At 36.0% G+C, this 23,096-nt stretch overlaps 1 protein-coding gene across 1 annotated transcript in view; it reads left to right on the plus strand.

Annotated features, from left to right (window-relative positions):
- CSMD3 (CUB and Sushi multiple domains 3) overlaps positions 1–23,096 on the plus strand; it is an 888,294-nt gene that overhangs the window by 417,413 nt on the left and 447,785 nt on the right. The window contains exon 12 of the mRNA XM_005869050.2: positions 21,266–21,369. Coding sequence (XP_005869112.1) covers positions 21,266–21,369 — 104 coding nt within the window. The remainder of the gene's footprint in view (positions 1–21,265; positions 21,370–23,096) is intronic.

A 23,096-nucleotide genomic window follows, 5' to 3' on the forward strand; every position in this document is an offset into this window, starting at 1 on the left:
ACCTAGGTATATCAGTGAAGAGGATCAGTGACTGGCATGATTTAAAATTGTATATATTTAAGAACCCACTTTGGAACTTCCTGATTTACGTATAATAACTTTCTTCTTATTATATATAGAATTAGAGGCCTGGTGCACGAAATTCATGCACTGGAGGGGGGATGGGGGTCCCTTAGCTCAGCCTGCACCCTCTCACAGTCCAGGAGCCCCATCATCAATCGCCCTGGATAGGGAGGCCCTGCCCACTCGCCACAGCCCACAGCGCCACCAGCCAGGTAGCCTGGGCCTCCCTCTTTGGGGTGATCTACAGGGGGCTCCTTGATCAATTGCCCCAAAGAGGGAGGCCCAGGCCACCAACCAGTGGGCTGCAGTGGGTGGGCGAGCCTATCTCTGTGGGATGATCATGGGGCGATGCGGGGGCCCCCTGACAGATCGCATTGCACACGCCTTGGCTGGCCTGGTACCAGTGTATGTCATAGTGTGGTTGTCCAGAAGGTCGTTCTGCTGTTCAGCCTTTCGATCTATTTGCATATTATGCTTTTATTATTATAGATAATCTATAGACAGAGTTTTAAGAGACAAAGCCCTGAATTCTTGTGTAGATTAGCTCACCTCTTTGACTCTTGTCTCCTCATATTTCAAGCAGGAATAATCGTCCATGCCTTCCATTCTATACAAGTGTTGGAGGATCCACAAGTTAATAAGCTAAACAACTTTATACATTGGAAATTATCTTGAAAATGTGAAGTATTATCTATGCCTATTATTTATACCAGATCTGTTTCAAAGATAATTTTAGGTGGATGATATTATCAGATAAACTATAATACATAGGTTTAGATATGTTGAGTAACTAAAGATGTTCAAACAAAAATAGCACCTAGCTAATAGTGGGTGTTCAGTTAACATTTGTTGCATAATAAATAAAAATACTAATAGATAAGAATAAGCAATGGATATGGAATATGTGAGAAATTATTAGGCTTTAGTGGGCAGTGGATAGAAAATATTTTGTTGTCATTATACTGCTTTATAAATATATATAAACTATATTTATATGATATTAAATCATATTTATACTTGTATATTATTTTCTCTAACGTTATCATAAAACAGAGTGACTGGCTGTTTCATATAGTTCTGCTAAAAATTCACTATTATCCTCACAGGGATTTGGTTTCTGTTGAAGTGACAGGATAGATGGGAGTTTCTCCCCTCACCTTTTCAAATGTAAATGCAGGAAACAGAGCCAACCTTTTCTGGGGGTGGGGGGGGCGTTACTGTCCCTTTCTAGGAGGTCCTTTATTCTCCTCTTTATTCATTAAAGAAGTAATGAAGGTCCATTTTAAAACATGGTAAAATAATTAAATTTGAAATATTTTATTCATATATTTAATGCAACACTTAAGCCCATGGTTTGTGTTTAGACCCATAAAATACCCACTCAGTGCTCCTCCCTATAAACTCTGCAGGTGTCAGAAAACACCCTTGACTTCCACCATAACACTATTATTAGGAGTCTTTCCATATTGTCACGGTTCCATCACTGAAGCTACCCTTTTGCCACCTAATTTAGCCTGAGCACTTTAGGCACTAGTTCTTTGTGCCAAATAGTTGGAGTTTGGGGACAAATGCCAAACTTCAGTGCCAGGTCTGAGACCTCAGCCAGAGACTAGAGTGTTATTTTTTTATAGACTGCAGCTGTCTTTTGCAAAAAGCACACCTAAGGTAAGGTTTTGTTTGCCAGTGATTTATTAAGAAAGTGTGCCCAGGAAACTATTGAGACAGTGGGAAGTAAGATAGGAAATAAGTAGTTAAGCAAGAGTGCGAGTTCAGGCCAAATCCCAGGTGCAGTCTGATTCCAGACAATCTGAGAGTTTATCCCAAATTGGAGCAGGGGAGCTGGGATCTCTTACTCTATAAGCCATAATCATGGGCTCAGGGTTTCCCTGGTCCTTCAGGGCTCATGTAGGACAAAGCAGTTAGTTCCCACAGCCCAAAGGCAGTCTCCAGAAGACTTAGAGGCAAATGAATATGGGAGATAGCAAACAGCTCACAGAAAGGACAAGAAGCATCCAAGGAGATCTGGGTGGAGTACTGACAGTGTCTCCTACACTAAGAGAAACCTGAGGGAGCGAACCTGAGGCGGAAGTTCAGGGACAAACTGAAATCAACGCCACTTTGGGCTTACCAAGTCTTACCAAGTAATGATTCAGAAAGAGCTCGGGAGTAAAGTGCAGATCAATAGGTTAGAAATCAGAGAAACAAACTAGAAGCTACTATCCCCAAGTCAGGCAGAGTGGCTGTGATCTCCACTTAGAAGGCACCGGACCTTGGGAGGAGGGGAACTATCCGAGGTGCTGACCTTCATTTCCCCTCCTCTTGACTCACTCACACCCGTCTTATAGCACTTCTTGATTATTCCCAGCACCTGTCCTCTTGTCAAAATGACTTATTTAGTTGAAATATTTTATATAAAATTAATTACTCTAGGCGGGCACATTGAGTAGCCATCTAAAAATAAACAAATATCAATTTCGTCTTGAAGGGTGTTTGCTGGTTTCCGTTGTCCAAGAGCTGCATTTAATACCAGATAAGACTCATCAGGATCACGCTTTCTCAAGCTCCAACCAGCAGAGCTGGTTGTGAGAATATGGTAGGGATGATTTCCCCAGGATGTGGACAGTTGTATCTGGATGTTTTAGATTGGATTAATCATTTTGCTACTGGGACTTGCTGTGGCAGCTTTCTTATGGAATCATTTACATTTTTCTCTTGAAATGATAATGGCTGTTTCTGAATTGTTTTTGCTGTTATTATTGTAATGTTCATTTTCTATGAAGCACATCAAAATTCAGATTCACCTTTCAGAATTATCAAACCTTAGAAACACTCAGAGGCTCAGAAAATCTATTGTGAACTGGAGGCAGCGACAGCAAACACTAGACTATAATTTTTATTAAACCCAAATATCTTTGGGCTTTTGGACCCTTTAAGCCCCTGTGAGCATTGTTTTAAATAGAAATAAACTCTGGCTTCTAAAAAAACCTCACAAATATTAACAGAGAAAAAATAAATATTACATAATGTTAAAAGGATTATTTTTGGATAGAACAATGCATTTATTTTATTTCTGTTATGCTCACAAAAGCATTCTGTTTTAAATTTCAATAGTACATGTTATATTTTATAATAATATATAGTTTAAACAATACAAATTAATTAAAAAAATATAGGTAGTGGGTAATTGACATTGTTGATTACTTCCTGCTTTTTGAAACTTTCTCTTCCACTGGCTTTTTTAAAAATTTATTTTCTGATTCCTGAATTTTCTCCTACCTTCTCAGTCTTTTCTCAGTACTCATCTTCTTCTGCCATGTCATTAAAATTTATGTTCTTCAATATTCTGAATTCAAGCTTTTTTCATTGTAAATTCTTTTCTTCTTCATTCACACATCTAAATACAAAATCTGACTAATTCAGTATAGCTCATTAATATGCCTCAGAGTTGCTTAATTCTCTCCTCTATATTTCTATTATTTCTCCTTTTTAAATTATCAATCACCTTTTCAACTAGCAAAACTTCATCTCATTTTAGTGCTTACCCAAAGACTGTTGACAAATCCAGTGCGGCATTGTATTGTAAAATAAAATATCTAGTTCCTTGATAAAATATTAAATAGATCTGCAACCTGAATGACTCTTACCTTTCTGGGCTCATGCGCCAACAGTCTACTTCATGCCAGTGCATTACCTGAGCCCTCTGTTTTGGGGACACGGGCTCCCTCCTTAAGGAATACGCTTCCACACACTGTGCCTCTTTAAACGTGTGGTCCTGGTTATTCTTGGCTGTTCTCTAGGCCTCAACTCATGTTTCACTTTTTTCAGGGAAGCCTTTCCTGTCTTTCCTCTTAGATTAGTTTAGGATCCTGCTCTGCATACTTGCTCACCCATTATTGCATTCTACTGTGATTTTCTGTTTACTCATCTATTTTCTTTAATTTTTAAAGACAAAAATCATGCTTGAATCCTTGCATCCTTAACATTTAGTAGAATAGCTGTACTAAATGTCAGGTGAGAGTATTTCAAACAAATATTGAAATAACTGATTAAATGTTCCCATGTAAAAATCTCACTGGTGTATTTGCATATTTATTAGCTTTTCCTGAGAACTGTGATTCTTACCAAAAAAAAGGAAAAGTTTTAGTTATTTTTTCCCCCCCCACTACTCCTCCCATTACTAACTGTTGGTGTTCCTACCACGTGAATTTCAATATTGTAATTGTTTTTGAATGGTCAGAGCTGTGCTGTCTGATAATTAAGCGTAAATATTAATTCACATAAATGGTGGCAATTAGTATACTATATACAACCAAATAAAATTTTGGGGGCCTGGCTTAGGAGAGGAAAATGAGAGACTAGACAAAGAAATCCTTAGTTAAAAGTAGCAGGATACACAGACTTACCAGTTAGGACTAGGTGGTCTGTCAGTGACAGAAAACCCCATTACAAGAGAGATTTAAATAAGATGTGGTCCAAGACTCACAGGGGCTCTGCTTTAGGAATTCCTCAGTGACATAGGCAAACTCACTACTCTGCCATTCCTAGGGAGGGCCCCCTACCCTCAGGTTCCAGCATGATGTTTCACACATTCTATACAGTATATTGTGGGAAGAGATAAAAAAGAAGAGAGGGGGGAGGGCAATGGACTAATGCAAGCTATTTCTTAAGAAAGGTTTCTGCAATCTGCTAAAAAAAAAAAAAACCACATTTATTTATTTGTTTGTTTACACCAAAACTTAGGAACATGGTCATACTCAGCTACAAGAGAGATGGAAAATATAGTTTGATTTAGGGTAACTTGGCATCAGCTAGAAATCCTACTACCATGGAAGAAAGAGTAGTAGGATGTTTGGGAAAGGTTTGACAAACCTAATTACACCAATTTAGTCCAAAATTGATGGGTAAATGAGGACTATTCCTGTTTAAGAACTGCCTGGTAAGAAGACAGATATTATTAATAACTAGAGGCCCAGCACATAAAATCGTGCTTGGGTAGGGTCTCTAGCCCTAGCCTGTGATCAGGGTCACCTTCCTCCTGGCTCACCAGTCCCCAGTCCCGCCCTGCCACCACCCACCGGGTTCCCCATGGTTCCCTGTTCGCCATGCTGCAATTGGAGCCTGCAGGTCCAAGGGGGTGGCGGGGGGGCGGGGGGGACCAAGAGGTGGTCAATGTACCGCATAGCAACTGGTTGAGCAGCTGTTCCGATCATTATGGTCACTGGCCTTTTATTATATAGGATATTGATACATTAAAATGGACAAGAATTGAGTGCACATAACAGGAATTATTCTAAGCTCTTTTTATATATAATCCGACTTAATCCTCTCATTAAATATATTGAGTATTTGCTATTATTGTGTTCATATTATACATGCAGAAACCAGTTTAGCTAACTTAAATGACTTGTCTAAATTTGAAAGGCAAGTGACCACACTAAAGAATGTAAAAGTTATGATGGTTAGATGGCATTATGATTAACAGGAATTATTCTAAGCTCTTTTTATATATAATCTCACTTAATCCTCTCATTAAATATATTGAGCATTTGCTATTATTGTGTTCATATTATACATGCAGAAACCAGTTTAGCTAACTTAAATGACTTGTCTAAATTTGAAAGGCAAGTGACCACACTAAAGAATGTAAAAGTTATGATGGTTAGATGGCATTATGATGGTGATGGTTCTATTGCTGCTGTAACAATTTATCATAAAGGTTGCTTAAAACAACACATATTTATTACCTTACTAGAGGCCCGGTGCATGAAATTAGTGCATGGGAGGGTCTCTAGGTCTGGCCAGCGATCAGGGTTGATCAGGGCCAGGCCGATCAGGGCCAGGCCAGAAAGGAGGCGATGGTCGCCTGGCCGGCGTGGAAGGAACGGACGCAGGATGCTGCTGCCACCATTGTCGGCGCTCCGCCACCCCCCACTTCCTCGCCTCCCCCCTCCTCCTTCCCTTGGCGCTGCACCGCCACAGCGGTGGGCGGGCGACGGGCTGATGGGCGCCTGCAGGCCGGGGGGAGGGACAGTGCATGGGAGATTGGCTGTCATCCCCAAGGAGGAGCCTTCCCTCAACCCCCTGGGAAAGGGGCTGCGTCCACACCACCCACCCCCGGTTCTTTGTCCCAGCCCAGTGGCCAGCCCTAATCAGGTGATCAGGGCCTGCCGGGGGTGAAGGGAAGGAACCGCAGGAGGTTGGCCGGCCAGGGGAGGTTGGCCGGCCAGGGGAGGTTGGCTGTGGGAGTGCACTGACCACCAGGACGCAGCTCCAGTGTTGAGTGTCTGCCCCCTGGTGATTAGTGTGTGTCATAGTGACCGGTCGTTCCAGTTGTTCCAATCGCTTAGGCTTTTTTATATAATTAGGTTATGTGCATATGTTTAATATAAGATGTCTTTAGATACCTGGACAGCTATATGATGACTAACTTTGGTCCATTTTTCTCTCAGTATTCAAGTTAGAATTCTTAGTCAAACAAACATGGTTCTAGACCCGAGGTGGGCCACCTTTTTCTTTAAGGGCTATCTAGCAAATATTTTAGGCTTGGCAGCCATGCTCTCTCTATCACAGCTCCTCAGTTATGTTGTACCGTGAAAGCAGCCATAAAGAATCCTATATAATAAAAGGTGAATATGCAAATAGACCAAACGGCGGAACAACTGAACAACCGGCAGATGGCAGGCCTGATCCCTTGGTGCCTGCCCCGCCTCCCTGGGTCTTGCACACGGCTGGGCTGATCCGGGGGTTGGGGCTTTGCCCCGGGTCGGGTCGCGTCACACACGGACACCCGCCGCCCCGGGTTGCAAATAGTAGGCCCAGATGGCGGCGGGGTGGGCGGGATGGCGCTGTCCTGTCCTGCCTGCAGTATGCAAATTAGCCGCCATCTTTGTTGGCGGTTAATTTGCATATCACACTGATTAGCCAATGGGAGGCCTAGCGAAGGTACAGTCAGTTACCATGTTTGTCTATTATTAGATAGGATATTGTTTTTGTGATTAATCACTATGCTTTAATTATGTTCAATGTGTAACAATGAAAAGTTTTTCTGGAGCTCTAGGGAAGAATGTTTTCTGTCTATTAATGCTGTTGGCAGGATTCAGTTCTTTGTGGTTGTAGGGCCAAGGTCCTCAGTTTCTTTGCTGGCTCTAAGCTGAGGGCCATTCCCAGCCACCTTCAAATCCAATAAAGGCAGGTGTATTTCTTCTGGTGTCACATTTCTTTGCCACAGTCTTCTGCCATTCTCTCCCACTTTTAAGGACTGTGTGATTAGATCAGGCCCACCTCGAATATCCGGGATAAATTGTTCATCTCAGTGTTCTTAACCTTAATCACATCTGCAAGTCCCATTTAGCATGTAAGGTACATACTCACAGGTTCCCTAGATTAAGGCATCTTCATCTTGGAGAGGCTATTATTCTGTTTACCACAGGTGGGAAAGAGAAGGGGCAAGGAAATTGGTGACTTTTCCAAGGTGACTTTTAAGGGATGGTGTCTTAAATGGGAAGCTCTGTCCAGCAAAGGAGACAGAGAACTCTAATTACTATCTAAGATATATAAAAAAAAAATGACAAAAGCCAAGCTTAAAATCTTGACTGTGTCCCATTCTGTCTCTCTTTTTTTTCCCCAAGAGGGATCTCTTTATCAGTAGACAGATTTAAATATCATTTAATTATTCCAGAATTCCATGCCATTTTCATTCCATGCCTTCCCTCTATCCCTAGCAATGAAAGATGATATTTCTACTTAGGTGAGAGGAAGTATTCATGGAAAGCGTTTATGTCCAGATGTCCTCATCTACCCATAATGATGCCTTTAATGGTGAAAAACACAGGCAAAAAGGGAGCAGGTGGTAAAATATAGGTTAGGTAAAGAAGAATTGCTTGTGTAAAAGAGATACCAAAACATCTTCAAGCTAAACCATAGCTTGTCACATCTGTTAATTAAAAGGCCCTGTTAATCATCTTGAGTAAGAGTTATGGAATGGGAAGTGTTCTTTCATAATAATGAGAAAGGGAGAGGTTGTTATGAGTTAGAGTGTAGAAAAGTGTCTGGCACACAATAAATAATTAAAAAATATATGGTGTTGATTGTATAAATTTTTACATATCTGTATAAGCAAATATTGTATGCAGTGTCATATTATAGAAATCACCTAAATGTAATAAAATAGTGAATTATAAAACATTTATATTCTTACTTTAGAGAAACAATTCTCAAATATTTATAACTTACTGTGTGCAAGGCATTCTACTGGCTGTAAAAATACGTAAGCTGAATTTATTCATGACTTATGTATGATTATTTTATAATTTTTAAAACAACTAGAATTGTACAGTTTTCATATTATATCTTTTTTATTTCTATAAATACAATTTTTTAAAATTTATTTTTCTGCTTATGATTATCATTTTTTCCAACTGATGGCACAGAGAAATATTAAAAAAAACAGAACAAAATCTCTCTTCTTTGCATAGCATATGTTTATTTATTTTAGAAGCTTTATATTTCACTTATTCTTAAAATATTTTAACAGCTCATCACATGTATATTGGTTAATTCCATAATTACATGACCAATATTCTAGATTGTAGTTTTAATAAAGTTAGATGTCGTTTCATTTTACATCTTGAAAACTGAAGCAACATCATGTTTTTTTTTTTAATAATGTGAAACTTTCGTCGTGTTTTCTTTAATCAACATTTTACTTTCTCCAGAAGGTGAGTCACCACCTACCTACCTGTTATACCATTTAGGATTAAAAATAAAATATTTATTCTACTTCTTTTCTGTATTTTCTACCATCAGTGCTACCATTTTATCATATTCTAATATCAAATATAAAAATTTCTATTCGTATGCAAACATACATATTGAATAATGATATAATGAATCACAGATCACCATCCATTTAACCTACCTCAGCTTTTGTTTTCTCAATAATAAATAAAGATAATAACACCTTCCTCATGGGGGTTTAGGAAGGATTATATGAGATAATACACACTATACACTTGAACAGAATCTAGAATATGGTACGTGTTCAAAAAAGGGAAGTGAAATAATAATAGTAATAATAACAATAATAATAATAATAATAATAATAATAAATGTTACTGCTGCTGCTACCAGCACCAGCAGCAGCAGCATTCTCCCAGTGTTCTGAGACCTAATGCCTCCAACAGCATTTGAGCTTCACTTTCTACTGTGCAGATCACACAGGCTCTCACACATTTCAGAACTCAGAATATCCTCGTGGCGAATCCCTGCTGAAATTAGTCATCAGAGCCATGAACAGATGCTTCTAAGAAGTCAGAATGGTCTTCTGCTAAGAGCCTGTAAAAGGAACTGAGATACTTTATTATAGACTAGAAGGTTATCTTAATGATAGCCTTGGAGTTGCTGAGAGCTGTAGTCACCATTCTGGGGCATTGTTTTCTGCTCCAGCTGCCCATCGTCAATAGCTGCAGCTAGAAATGTTAAAGGGACTGCTTCGCAAGAGGTACAGGGCACGAGGAGGCCAGCCACTGCTTGATTTGGGGGTTGTGAACCTTTGAGAGATTTTAGGGAAGTTCATAGCCTGTGCAGAGGAGACAGGCCATTTGAATGGAAAAGCCCCTGGAAGCGGTTGGCTGGATCTGAAAGGTGGGTGGGGTGGGGTCTCAGGGGATCCCCAGGGCAGGGTGAAGGGTGCTAGCCAGGTTGATGAGGATGGGAATTAGAATCCACTTCATGACTCATTACATGTGAAAGTGTATTGTAGGTGATTCTCACTACCATAGTGCTGTGCTCAATCATTTTGAATTAATCTCATTTTTTAAGAAAATTTTAAGTTAAAGATTCTTTGTATAAAAATAGATATAGATGTATAAATGGAGAAACAAATAGATATGGATTAGGCTGACCCATTACCAAAGAGGAAAAAAAAAACAGCCAAAGGCCTTTCTTATCAAACTCATTTTAATAACTTCATTTTTATTTGTTTCCAAAATATTTGGATATGTACAACCTAACATATACAGATTTGTACTGAATATCCTCCTAAAACCAATGACATTATCCAAAAGCATTTTCTTCAAAAATTTTAAATTCAAGTTGATAAATTATATGTATAACGAAGTTTAAATTACGTCCGTCAGTAACTAAGCATGACTAAATGACAGAAAAGAACCTACAGTTTTGTACAGTTATGTTATAGATTTGATGCAATTTTTATTTTTACTTTTGTAGCTTCTTCCCTTCAGTGAAACATTTGTAATGCCATATTTAATCTGTCACTGTTACATTCCAGCAGTCCCCTGAAGGGGAAGGCCGTGTAGTGACACAAAAGGCATAAGAAAAATAAAACAAAGCTGAAAGCTTTCATCATCCTATCAATATATTTCTGTGTCTCCAGGCTCCCCTCCTCCCCTGCCTCTAATATATGAGCCCTTGTAAGAACTGAAACTATTAACCTGACACTGGCAGCAAAGTGGACGAACCTAAAGAACTGCCTAGGCTGGCACTTCTCATTTTATATGGTGTAGTTCAGCTGTGGAATATGTCTTCTGTAATAAAGTATCCATGTATTCTGTTGCAATGTATAATTCTTCTAGAACCTGAGACTTATTCTTTATTTTAAAGAGACAAAATGACTTTCAAATGAGTAAATTTTGATTTGCATTTGTCATATTAAAGCTTTTTATATCTTACAATATTTACCTATTTCACAAATTTCACGTGGATTTAGCTTTGTAAATTTCTTTCTACAAAAATATGCAAATTGAGATGCTTACTAATTAAGCCATTATTAAACACTAATTTTCCATAGGCATATGAAATACATACCACATACAATATGTATTACAGAAACGGGCACATTATAGGGTTGTTCTGAAATGTGACTTTTAAAACGAATGTTCTGCATTTTCTGCTCTGTCTGAATTAGACTTTACACTCAATGAAATTTGATAAAATAGTCCTGAGAGCCATAGCTTTTGTAGTGGGCTTTTGAATAGTGTTTTTATATGTTTGAAGAAAGAAAAAAGATAAAAATGATTACAATGATTTTTATTTGGGGTAAAGAATCATGAGGGAGTCGACTCTTCTTCACTCCCACTTCCAAAGCCAGTTTAAGTTCTTGACCCTAACCTTGCCCTGCTCCCCTTCAAATTCAGATGGTTCCTGCTGCCAAAGTAAGCAAGCGAAAAGCAAATGCAACCCAGTCAACCCTTTGCCCAAAACTCACTGCTTGCAGCTCTTCATTTACAAAGTTCTTAACACCATTTGTTTCCTGCCTCCATCTTTAGTCTTCCTTCTCATCACTTCTTCTCTCACAGTTTCTATTGCAGAAACAAAAAGAATATTCCTTCCCACTGTGCCATGTTTTGTCCATTCTCCTGCAGTGTTCTTTCCCAGTTCCCATCTTCACCTTCCATTGCACTGCCTGGGAGGTTTATCCTGGGGGAAATCTTTCTTCTTTCCTCTCCAATTGGATTAGGGGCTCTCATCTCTGCTTCCATGTAACTCTGTGTGTCCGTGTCCAGAAGCATTTAATACAGAGCGCCGCATGGGTCTTGTTTACCTTGTGTCTCCCCATTGTATTGTGATTGTCAAGGTCTCTGGAAAGTATGTGAAAAGGGAATTAGATGTTAAATTGATTGGGTGACATGGCATTGCATAGCTGAAACTTAATTAAACTGTGTGTATTTTCGTATTTAAGCATATATTTTGCATTCTGGATTTCCTCATCTGGCAACAAAAATACTTGTTAATGTTGGAGTGAATTATTAATGTTCTAAAGTGAACATAATGGAGAACACTACTTCCAGAAAAGAGAATTTTCTAGCAGCATAGAGTTTGGGGGAAATCTCTTCTCTTTGAATCATTGCCAAATAAAAAGAAATAAAGAAAGAAAAAGAACTTTATCCTCAAGATTTACTGTGGACAGATATGAGCATCTATTTTATGCTGAATTAGTTCTCATAGCTGATAATAACTGCCACTTATTGAGGATCTACTATATATCAAGTACATATATGTTGTTTTACAAACTCTTTAATTAAATACTTGCTTCAATATGAAAAAAGTATGAACTTTTTATAGATATCAGAGACTCTTTCCAAATAATATAATATTATATGGCAGCGATGGGCCTTAATACCCTAGGCTTTGCTTGTGCACTTGATTCTATCATTCTGTCTCACTAAAAAGTATAGCATGGTATTGAAGTTAAGCTATCATTAATTTGTTTAGTTGAACATCATGAAGGGTTTATTTTAATTCTCTACTAAATATATTGGTACAAATGCCTAATACCAGCATCAGGTGCTAAAGAAATATTGAGAAATTTCATTTGCTTTCAGATTTGTTTTGAATAAGACAAACAACAAAAACAAATAAACTTTACGATAGAAGATAAAATAGCTTATTCCAACCCATCCTTCCTGTATTTTCCCCAGGGATTTGACATTAGATATCAGAAATTATCTTCCCTTGCCAACACTACTAGGTATTTAACACATAGGGCATATGCCCAACATCAAAGAGCATAGTTAGAAATTGTTATGCAGTATTTGGCAGACAGAGAGGATTTCCTAAATTGCAGACTTTACTATACAAACACAGAATAGTGTGATGTTTAAGCACACAGATTGTGGCATCAGACAAATCTGAAATAGATTTTAGCACCATCATTGTTTGCCAAATAAATCTTGGCAAATTATTTGGACAAGGTATTTCTTTAAAAAGATAATAGATTAGACCTATTTATCCACTAGAAAGTTTTTAGTTTTAAGTCTAGGAAGCCATAAATCAAATGGTTTAAGTAATAAGGAAATGCATTATTTGGCACAACATGCTGTCCAGAGGTATGCAATCCTCAGGTACACAGTAAAAACATCTAATATTGGCTCTGGGCATCTTCATGCCCTGGCTTTGTCCTCAAACCACGTTACACAATGGCTGCAATAGTGCCAGTCAATACATTCAGTCACTTCCAAAGCAGACTGATTCTTTGGTTTTCTTCTTTACTTTATTATTTAATTACATTATTGTGGTAACACTGGTTAATATCATTATATAAATTTCAAGCACACACCTTTATCATACGACATCTGTGTATTCTTATTGTAAGCTTACCACCCAAAGCTATGTCTCTTTCATCCCCATGTATTTGACATAGTTCACCTTCTTTATCCTCCCCTGACCCTTCCCCTCCTGGTAACCATGATTCTGTTGTTTGTATCTGAGTTTTCTTTTTATTTGTTTTGCTTTTTTATTTGTTATGTTTTGTTTTATATTTCATATATGAGTAAATCATACAATTCTTGTTCTTTTCTGTCTGGCTTTTTTTTCTCACTTAGCATTTAATTTGAGCACCAAGAATCCTTTCCCAAAAGCCTTCCAGTAGATTTCTTCCCACTTTTCCCTGATCAGAATTAGGTCACATACTAATATGTAATCTTACCCACGACAAATTGAAATGAGACTGCTAAGATCGGCACAGGCTGATTAGGACCATTCCATAGAACTCAGAATGGGGTCAGCAATCCATAAATCATGTGGATGTGTAGAGTAAGATACTTAGTTGAACAAAACCAGTGTTCTCTTAAGAAGAGAAAGGTCAAGGGTGAACAAAGGAGGAGGCTATGGGAAGGCAGTTGATTATTTCTGCCACAGTGCTCCCTTGTGATTACCAGATTTCCAAATAGATACATCTTCCTCTGCATTCACTTTGTAAAAAAACAAAACAAAACAAACAAACAAAAAAAAAAACAAAAGCCTACACAAAACATATTCTTCACCTATATCAGTGGAGAAAACCCAAAATGTCAGCCTGTCACTCCATGCAATGAGCTTAGAATGTCCAAGTGTTGTACTGGCATCTCCATTATTTCCAATGTAGTTTCCCATTATCCAGAGACCTATGGTCAGAAGACAAGGTATCATCACATCCCATATATAATGATAGAATACAAAGGGGGTAACCGTCTTAAACACTCCCATTCAGAAGAAGAGAGTATTGAAATTCATAGAGCAATACCCTGCTGGACAAGATTGGTGGAGAGACTACCTTCTCTGGAAGCGGAATGAGTTCCTTGATGAGCCTGGCAAGTAGCAGAACTCTCTAGGACAGTGATGGCGAACCTATGACACGCGTGTCAGAGGTGACACGCGAACTCATTTTTTGGTTGATTTTTCTTTGTTATATGGCATTTAAATATATAAAATAAATATTAAAAATATAAGTCTTTGTTGTACTATGGTAAATCAAAAAATTTCTATATGTGACAAGGCACCAGAGTTAAGTTAGGGTTTTTCAAAATGCTGACACGCCGAGCTCAAAAGGTTCGCCATCACTGCCCTAGGACCTTACTCTGTTACAGTGTGACATGGCTTCTGGTTCTGACTTTTGAGAAGATTTTTTTTTTCTATTGGACAATGCTGCTCTAAGACTTTAGTATTATAAACACTATTGCATCTAAAATTAGATGTTTCTGTTGCTTTTGCCACCCTCTGCCAGAATCCATAGTTCCTGATCCTTAGGTCAAATGCCTATACTCTGCTCATTGGGAAATAGGCTCCTAATTCCTCAAATTCAAGGAGGATATTTAGGTGCTAAGTGGCCAAACAAATGTACAAATATACACTACATATAGTTTTAGGGTTAAAATAAAGCAATGCATGTAGAATAATGAGCCTAGTGTCTTACACATTATAAATATTTGTCAAGTTTAAATTGTCCTGGGTAATAGATATGCAGCTTAAAATTAAGCATGAATTTCACATGACTTCATAAAATATAATGATGTAGAAATCATGGCTCTGTGAATAATGCAGAGATTGAAAATTATGAGACATAAGTTTTACACCAGTTTTATCAAAATACCCTAAAAAATCCATGTATTGAAACTTATAGGAAATGAAACTATTAAGCATTTAATGTTTAAGGCTATTTTCAGATTTCAAACTTCTATAAAGCCAATGTTAAAATGCATGAGGTTATTCTTAACTGACTGCCTTAGTACCTTCAAAGTTTTAAATAACCCTCAATAAGCAGCACTGTATAAGCCATTTGGAATTATCCCCCTACAAATGGAAGTAATTGCTTTTAAAAATCAAGACAGTTATAAGTAATTTCTACATTTTATTATTACAAGTTTTTTGGCAGTACTCTGAGCTAAATGCAGCTCTCTTTTTCTACTCACGAGTGATTAATAATAAGGCAAATAAGGCAAAATATATGACATTTCTTTCTTTACTAATAAACATGATATTCTTCCTGTTTTCCTACTAAATATTTCAGCCCTAATGCCAACTAAACATGTAAAGAAAGCATTCATATTATATTGATGATGATTTATTGATTTTTTTAAATCTTTCTACTTTATTTCCACATTATGCCGAAATAAAGGGATGGAAAATGGCTATTTGGTCAACTCCATATTACAGTAGAATCTGTAGAAAATTTCACATCACACTCCTGATGTTACATTTTCTATTCTTGCACAGACAAAAGTATAGTGTATTGTTTTTTTCTTTTTTTAAATTTTCCAAATTACCTTTATACATTCTACTAAATAATATTTTCTCTATTGGGAGTATCTAATGTACTATTTTTGAGTTTTATTAGCATACTTTATTTATATTAATGTGACCATTTGAGGGAAAGATAGTTTTTGTTTATTTTTTAATATGTAGATTTTACTTTTAAACTACTATTTTAGAAGCAATGTTTAAATTAAGCCTCAGTGAATTAAATTATAATGAATGTTTTCTACAAATCAGACTATTCTAGCTTCTCAGTGATTGGGTGTCATTGAAACTGTTCAATAATTACAACTGTCTCAAATTTTAGTGACAGCTCAGTGGTTAAGTGCTTAACAGAAAATATATGGATTATTTGGTAATTAACCCATCACTTTAAAATGGATAGAGTTCTCATTGTGGCATATATACATGCATGAGTCTCAGTTACAATTCAGGCAAAGTAAAGTCTACCATTAAATGGATGTCCAAATTCTTTAGGACATGATTATACAAGAATGACTATCAAAAGATTTGCATAGAATTAGCAATACAATCAATGAGTCATTTATTAGACACATATTTTGTATCTACTAGTCTATTAGGCTTTTTAAGCCATTTTAAAGGCGATGTTCCTTAATTTTAAATGAAATGCACTCATGGATCTATTTTGAAATGTTTGGAGTAAAGTGGATCATGGCATTTCTTCTTTTAATAGGATGACAGATGAAGTATTCTGAGAGGTCTACCCACTGAAAAAAAAACACACCATATTTTTCTTCAGAGCATTGCTAGTTAACAAGAATATATACATATATAATGAAAAGAACAGTGAGCTGAAATGAAAGGAGAATAAATCAGTATAAAGCTCGGTTTTCCTTGGAGCAGATAGCAATTAGTCTATGGAATTCTAAGATTAGGGCCTAGTCTCCTTAGATCAATAAGTAAAGAAGTTAAACTTGAAGCTTTAACATTTATCTAAAAACCCACAAAGGGTGTTCAATTTACACTAGCATGCTAGTAAACCTTGGATCTATTTAGCAGGCAATGAATGAAATTATACCCAATTTAGGCCTTCAGGATTCTCAAAGCTTAAATTCAAGCAAGATATTCTAAAGAGATATCTACCTAGACACAATCTAGTTAGATTGTTGAAAGGTAAAGACAATCAGAATCTTAAAAGCAGCAGGAGAGATACCACTTCACACCTGCTAGGACGGCTGTAATAAAACACAAACAAAAACAAGCAGAAAGTAAGTGGTGTTGATGTGGAGACATTTGAAGCCTCACGCATTCCTGGTGGGATTTAAAATGTCGCAGCACTTCAGGAAAAAGGTTTGGCAGTGTCTCAAACAGTTAAACATAGGATTAATACATGACCCAGAAATTCCACTCCTATTTTTGGAAGCTAAGTAAAACTATCCTGTAAAAACATCTGAGCCTCTTTTTGGGGAGCAGTAGTTGACATTTTACTGCTTGTTTATTTCATAGTTTAGGCCTCTTATTTTATTTATTTATTTATTGAGTCAAGTTATTGTTGTTTTTTTTCCTAGAAACATTCAATGCTGACAAAGTTTTCAAATTCGCTGTCATATAGTCATTCACTTTCTTTTAGTCTGTGCTGGGCCTGCATTTCTGTCTTGTTTCTATTTCTAATATATAAATGTGTGTCCTCTATTTTTATTTACTACTTTTCTTTTGGTAAATATTTAAAATAAACTTACAATTTCAACCATTTTAAGTGTACAATTTCATTGGCATTAAGTACATTTACTATGTTGTGCAACTATCACCCATGTCTGTTGTCAATAGTTTTTCACTACATCAAACTAAAACCCTATTACCATTAAGCAATAACCACCAATTACCCTGGTAACTTCTATCTCTATAAATTTAACTTCTATCTCCACTTGTATTTTCTATCTCTACAAATTTACCTATTTAGATATTTTATATATGGGGAATCATACAATACTTGTCTTTTTGTGTCTGGTTATTTTCAAAGTATTGGAAAGTCTTTCATAAGAGAAAAGAACGTGTACATTTGTCAACTTATTTTATGATACCAGTAAATTTTAAGAGTAAATCAGCAAGGAAAACCAGAGAAGCAAACTACCTCATGTTTATAAAGTATTATCTACCTTAAAAATATTCTTTTTTTTATTGCTTAAAGTATTACAAAGGGTATTACATATGTCTCCTTCCCCCCCCCCTTGAAAAATATTCTTAATGGTGAACCATTACATATACACCTTTAAAAATAAAATACAGTTTAATGAAGTTAATTATCACCTTTTCTAGTAAAAATTATATAAGAGATCCAAGGAATTAAGATAAAAGAAATTTTTTAAGAGGCTTAAAACCAAGATTTAAAATGTTATTTACAGAAGACATGCTTGTTATGTAGAAAAATAAAGATACTTTACAAAGATTTTTAAATAATAGGGAAGGCTTATCAAATTGCCTAAATATGAAGTCATTTAGCAAAAATGAATTTCATTTCTACATACCAACAGTTGAAAATATAAAGATATATATCATTGAAACAACAGCAAGAAAAGATTTCAGCATATGTATAAAAAAAGAGTTAAGCCAATTTATTTTGGTTTATGGACAGATCAAGAGAATAGAATCTAGAGCCCCCAAACCAACACCCTATTTATAGAATCTTTATGTATGTCAGAGTTTGACATGCAGATCACTGAGGAAAGGAGGACTATTTATTCAATTAAACTACAGAGACAATTTCTTGTTCATATTGCAGTTAAAGAAAAATTGAAAGCGATGATGTGCTTGCTTTCTGTTGTTGCATAACAAATTACCCAAAATTAGCAGCATGAAACTAAATAAATTTGTTATCTTACAGTTTCCATGGGAAAGGACCTTAGGCACACGTTAGCTAAATCCTCTTATTAAGGTCTCACCAGAATAAAATCAGGGTGTTGCCCAGGGCTGCAATCTCATTTGAGACTGTGATACCAAGCTCACTGATTGTTGGAAGAATTTAGTTACTGGGGTTTACGATTGAGGTTCTCAGTTTATAAAGGCCACCCACTATGCCTGCTACCTGGACCTCTTCGCAGCAACAATGTGTTCTTCAAAGGCAAATAGGAAAGAATCTCTTCTGATTTATTTTGTCTCTCACTACTAGACCTTCTTTAAAGAACTTCCCTGAACTGGGCCAAGCCCACCCAGGGTAATCTCCCTTTTGATTAACTTGAAGTCAACTGAATACAAACCTTAATTCCATCTGTAAATCTATAATATCCCATATATTATCCATATAATGTAACCAACTATGGGATTCATTCTCCATCATATTAATAGGTTTTGCCTACATTCAAAGGGGAAGTAATTATACAGGCCATCTACATGGTTTGGTGGGGGATCTTGGAGAGTCATAATTCTTCTCACTACACATACCTACTTTATCCTTTCTATGAAAGTCAATTCCCAAAGATGAAAGTTTTGCAGGAAATATCTTTACAACGTTGGCTCATAAGCCAATGCAAAAGTGCTACTTATAGGTTAATAAGTCTAACTTCATTAACATTATTTCTTCTAGACTAAAATGTTTAACACAGAAAGTGAAAAATTAGATTATACTCTTAAAGAACATATTGCAACACACATAACATGTAATGTATTAGTATCCAGAATATATACCAGTAAAGCTGATCTTCTCAACAGGTGAGGCAGGCTCAATGATGTATTATGAATGATACATTATGAATGAGTTATAGGTAGAACTAAAATATTGATCTTAGCTCTCAATATCTTGGGCAAAAAACTTCCATTGTAAGCAGCCTCATTAGCTCCACCTCATTGTGTCTATTCTTTCCTTACGTGTGCTATAATGGAAAACTGTGGGTAATCTGACATAAAGGTTTCTTGCAATCAATAACAAGCAAACAAGCTGTCCAATTGAAAATTAGCCAAAATACAAATAGTCATTTCACAGAAAAGGAAGCGTAAATGACATATACATGAAAAGACATGCAACATAATAATTAATGAAGAAAATGCCAAACATCATTTTTACATACTCTAAATTGGTAGAAATAATGAAATCTAATGTATACATGTTGTGAGCATTTAAATTAGTAAAATAATTTTGGAAAATCATGGCACAATGTTATAAAATTGAGTTTTTCCTTTATTATCTGGACATTGCACTCCTAAGTATATAACTTAGAGATATACTTGTATTTTTGAAGCAGAAAATGTTTAATATTGCTCATAACCATGTTGCTTATAATAGCAAAAAGTAGAAACAACCTAAATCTCTATTGACAGGCAGTTATTAAATGAGAGTATTTATATTTAGCTCAGGGTAAACTGGGAAACATTTTTAAATTGCAGTCATGTAAAATGTATGATTCAAAGTTTTTTTGTATCTTATGTACTTTTTTAAAGAGTCATAATCACAATTTGTTGTTATATAGCTTTGAAAAGCCAGGTGATGGCATCTGTTTTTAGAATTCCTTTTTATGATACCACAGTTATAAATAGTTATAATAATTATTAAAGGTATGCCTTTTTAATTTATTTTCTAGTAATATTGGTAACCTAAAGCATTCATTTTCTTTATGTGGTGATGAGTTATATTTTACTATAAATTAATTTTTGCTCAAGGACTTTTTGAATATAGGATAGTGTTTATGTAATTTCTTATAGTATTGATTCTTAATTACATTATTCTTTTTTAATTTTTTAAAACATTTCTTTATTGATTAAGTTATTACCTATGTGTCATTATATTAGGTTCCTAACTTAAGAATTACAATTTAGTTAAATATGGGTATTTGCATAGGAGCATAAACAATATGGATGTATGAGTATGCTTTAGTAAAAAAATAATAATTATTTATCATGGATTAATGTGTCTTCCAAAGTACTGTGCTTTGTTTTCTAAGCCAAATGTTTTGGGGGTTGCCTCTCTGGTGCAGCTCCCAGGGGTTGGGGTGCCAGATGTTGGACACCAAACCCTGGCTCCTCAGGGAGAGATGCCTATGTGGTGCGATCCCTCCCTATTGTATGTTGCCATGTCAGGGTGGGTTCTTTGGGAGAGTGTCTCTGCCTCTCCTTCCGTCCGATGTGGTCCTTTTATCTTTTGTTGTAGAGAACAGAAGTTCATCTAGAGTCCAGGTTATTCTCCGAGGGAAATTATTTGTATACAGTTGTGAATTTGGTGTGCTTGTGTGAGGAGATGAGTTCAGGATCTTCATGCTGCTATCTTGGACTCTGCCCCCGATACTTTTAAATCTGATGATCTAGATTCAAATTTAGCCGTAACATATTTTAAGCTATACTATTTAAGCATGCTCCGTGTTTTATTGAGTTAGCTTTATAAAAATATCTGCAAATGTATGGAAAACCACTCTCCACCTACATGTCCTTTTTATAAAACCTTCTCTAAGTAGATTTGCATTCAGCATTCTTCAAATACTTCATGTGAGAGTATTCTATAAACAGAAGCCATGCCATTTCATTGAAAATTATTACAGAAAGTACAATGTGCCAAATGAAAATTGTTGGAGAATCATAATGATTGAACTTTAGCAATAGTCTGACATGACCTGCTGCCATAGTATGAAATGTCTGAGGTGCATTTTAAATATTTTCCTCCCATTGCTTTATTTTTGTTTTTATCGCATAATGCTACATATTTGAGATGTTTGTTTCTGTTTATTGCTAGGTTATCCAGATAAACTTCGAAGAATTTGACCTTGAGATCGGCTATGATACTTTGACAATTGGTGATGGGGGTGAAGTTGGAGACCCCCGAACAGTGCTCCAAGTGTAAGTCCTCAGTGTTTTCCTCTTGACTTTGCCTGTCAGGTATTTTTGAAAAATTTCCTTTATTTTTCTTTATGTTTCACTACCACCGACAAAAGCATCGTACCTTATTTGTTATCATCAGCCTACATGTAAGTACATTAAATCCCCTTCAGTGAGACTTAATGTACTTAATCCAAACACAACTTCTTAGAATGTATTATCAGACAGGAGCCCATTGGAAATAGACATCTAAAGAGAAATTGTGAAGTGGTTGATTGGGTCTTATATGGAAAACACATTTGCCCTCACATAATTTAAAAACAGACTGGAAAAAAGTATAAAATAGATCCCAGAGATTTAAACTGGTACCACAGACTGGTCAGTGTTGCTCACTTACTGGTGGCAAACTCATCCCTAGCTGTCAAGTGTTGGAGCTGAGAGTTTATCAGTGGTTATAAATTTGAAATCTTTAGCAATGAAACTTGAAGTAGTGAACCAGCAATGAACCTCTTATCACAGAACTGAGATAGTTAAAATAGACCAAATATGGTTCTTAATGGGAGCTAAAAAAATGAAATTATGTTGAAAAAAGGGAAGTATTAGGAACTTATTTATTGCTGGGTCCTTGGGCTGTTAATTCCAATTATTTACCTCTGATGAACCCATGAAGAAATGTTACAGGGAAAGTATATTGTTTACTTGCTATGAACTTCAAAAGCTTAGGGTATGCTCTCAGAATTCCTTTCATAACTCTTGATTTGCAATTCAGGCTTTATCAAATCCATATTTCTAAAAATGGGATATTTTGCATCATAATTACCTGAAACACTTTTTAAAAGTAGATTTCTGGCCCCCTATTCCTGACCTATTAAATCAGTGTTCTGGGATTTGCACCACAAAATATACATGTTTAATAGACTTACCAAGTGATCCTTATGCACATCAAAAGTTTGAGAACTACCGGTATAAATATTTATAAATTATTTTCAGCATAAACTACTCCCAGATACAATGTGCTTATCATGTATGTCTTTCTTTCTGTGTAAATTGATTGAAGGTAAGCTAATTTTATTTCATTCTTTTTTCTCTCTTCTTTTTTCCTCATTTTCTCTGATTACTAATTTTACAAGTTCTTCTGGTATTATTATTCCATAATCCTGTAATAAAGCCTAGGATTTACCTTATGTGTACATTATAGGCCCTAGTATTATTCCTTCTTTGTTCTTATAATTCTAGGGGAAAAAAACTAAAACAAAACAAAAGCAAAAACCTACTCTTCATAGCTGGAGGAATGCATGCTTGACTTCAACTTTAACCTCTTCCTCTCCCCACAACATGTATATCATTCATCAACCACAACTTTGCTGTCTGTCTCTGAGCTATTATAATTCCATTTTGTGATTCTTAACATAGAATGTATAAAAGGGTCAGCATTTTACATGTATGGCTGTTGTGCTCAAATTGTTTGTAACTTCACCCCCCATAAAAAGTCTCAGCATTTTTATCAGAATGGTGAGCCTGGTAGGTATTTTACTATATTGGACTACTATCTTCTAGAAATAATCTACAGTTTCTCCTAGATTTCCTTGTGATTTTATACCTGATAGCTTAGATTTCATTATGCTATAATACTGTATTAGAAATTTGCAGCCACAGAGCTAATATGATCAGTAGATGTGTTTGTTTATTGTTTGGGAAATACAAAGTTTTAAAGAACTGGATATTACATGCAAGAAAAATCTAAATTT

Source organism: Myotis brandtii, unplaced genomic scaffold, assembly GCF_000412655.1.
Source record: "Myotis brandtii unplaced genomic scaffold, ASM41265v1 scaffold285, whole genome shotgun sequence".
In the NCBI taxonomy this organism is placed as follows: Eukaryota; Metazoa; Chordata; class Mammalia; order Chiroptera; family Vespertilionidae; genus Myotis; species Myotis brandtii.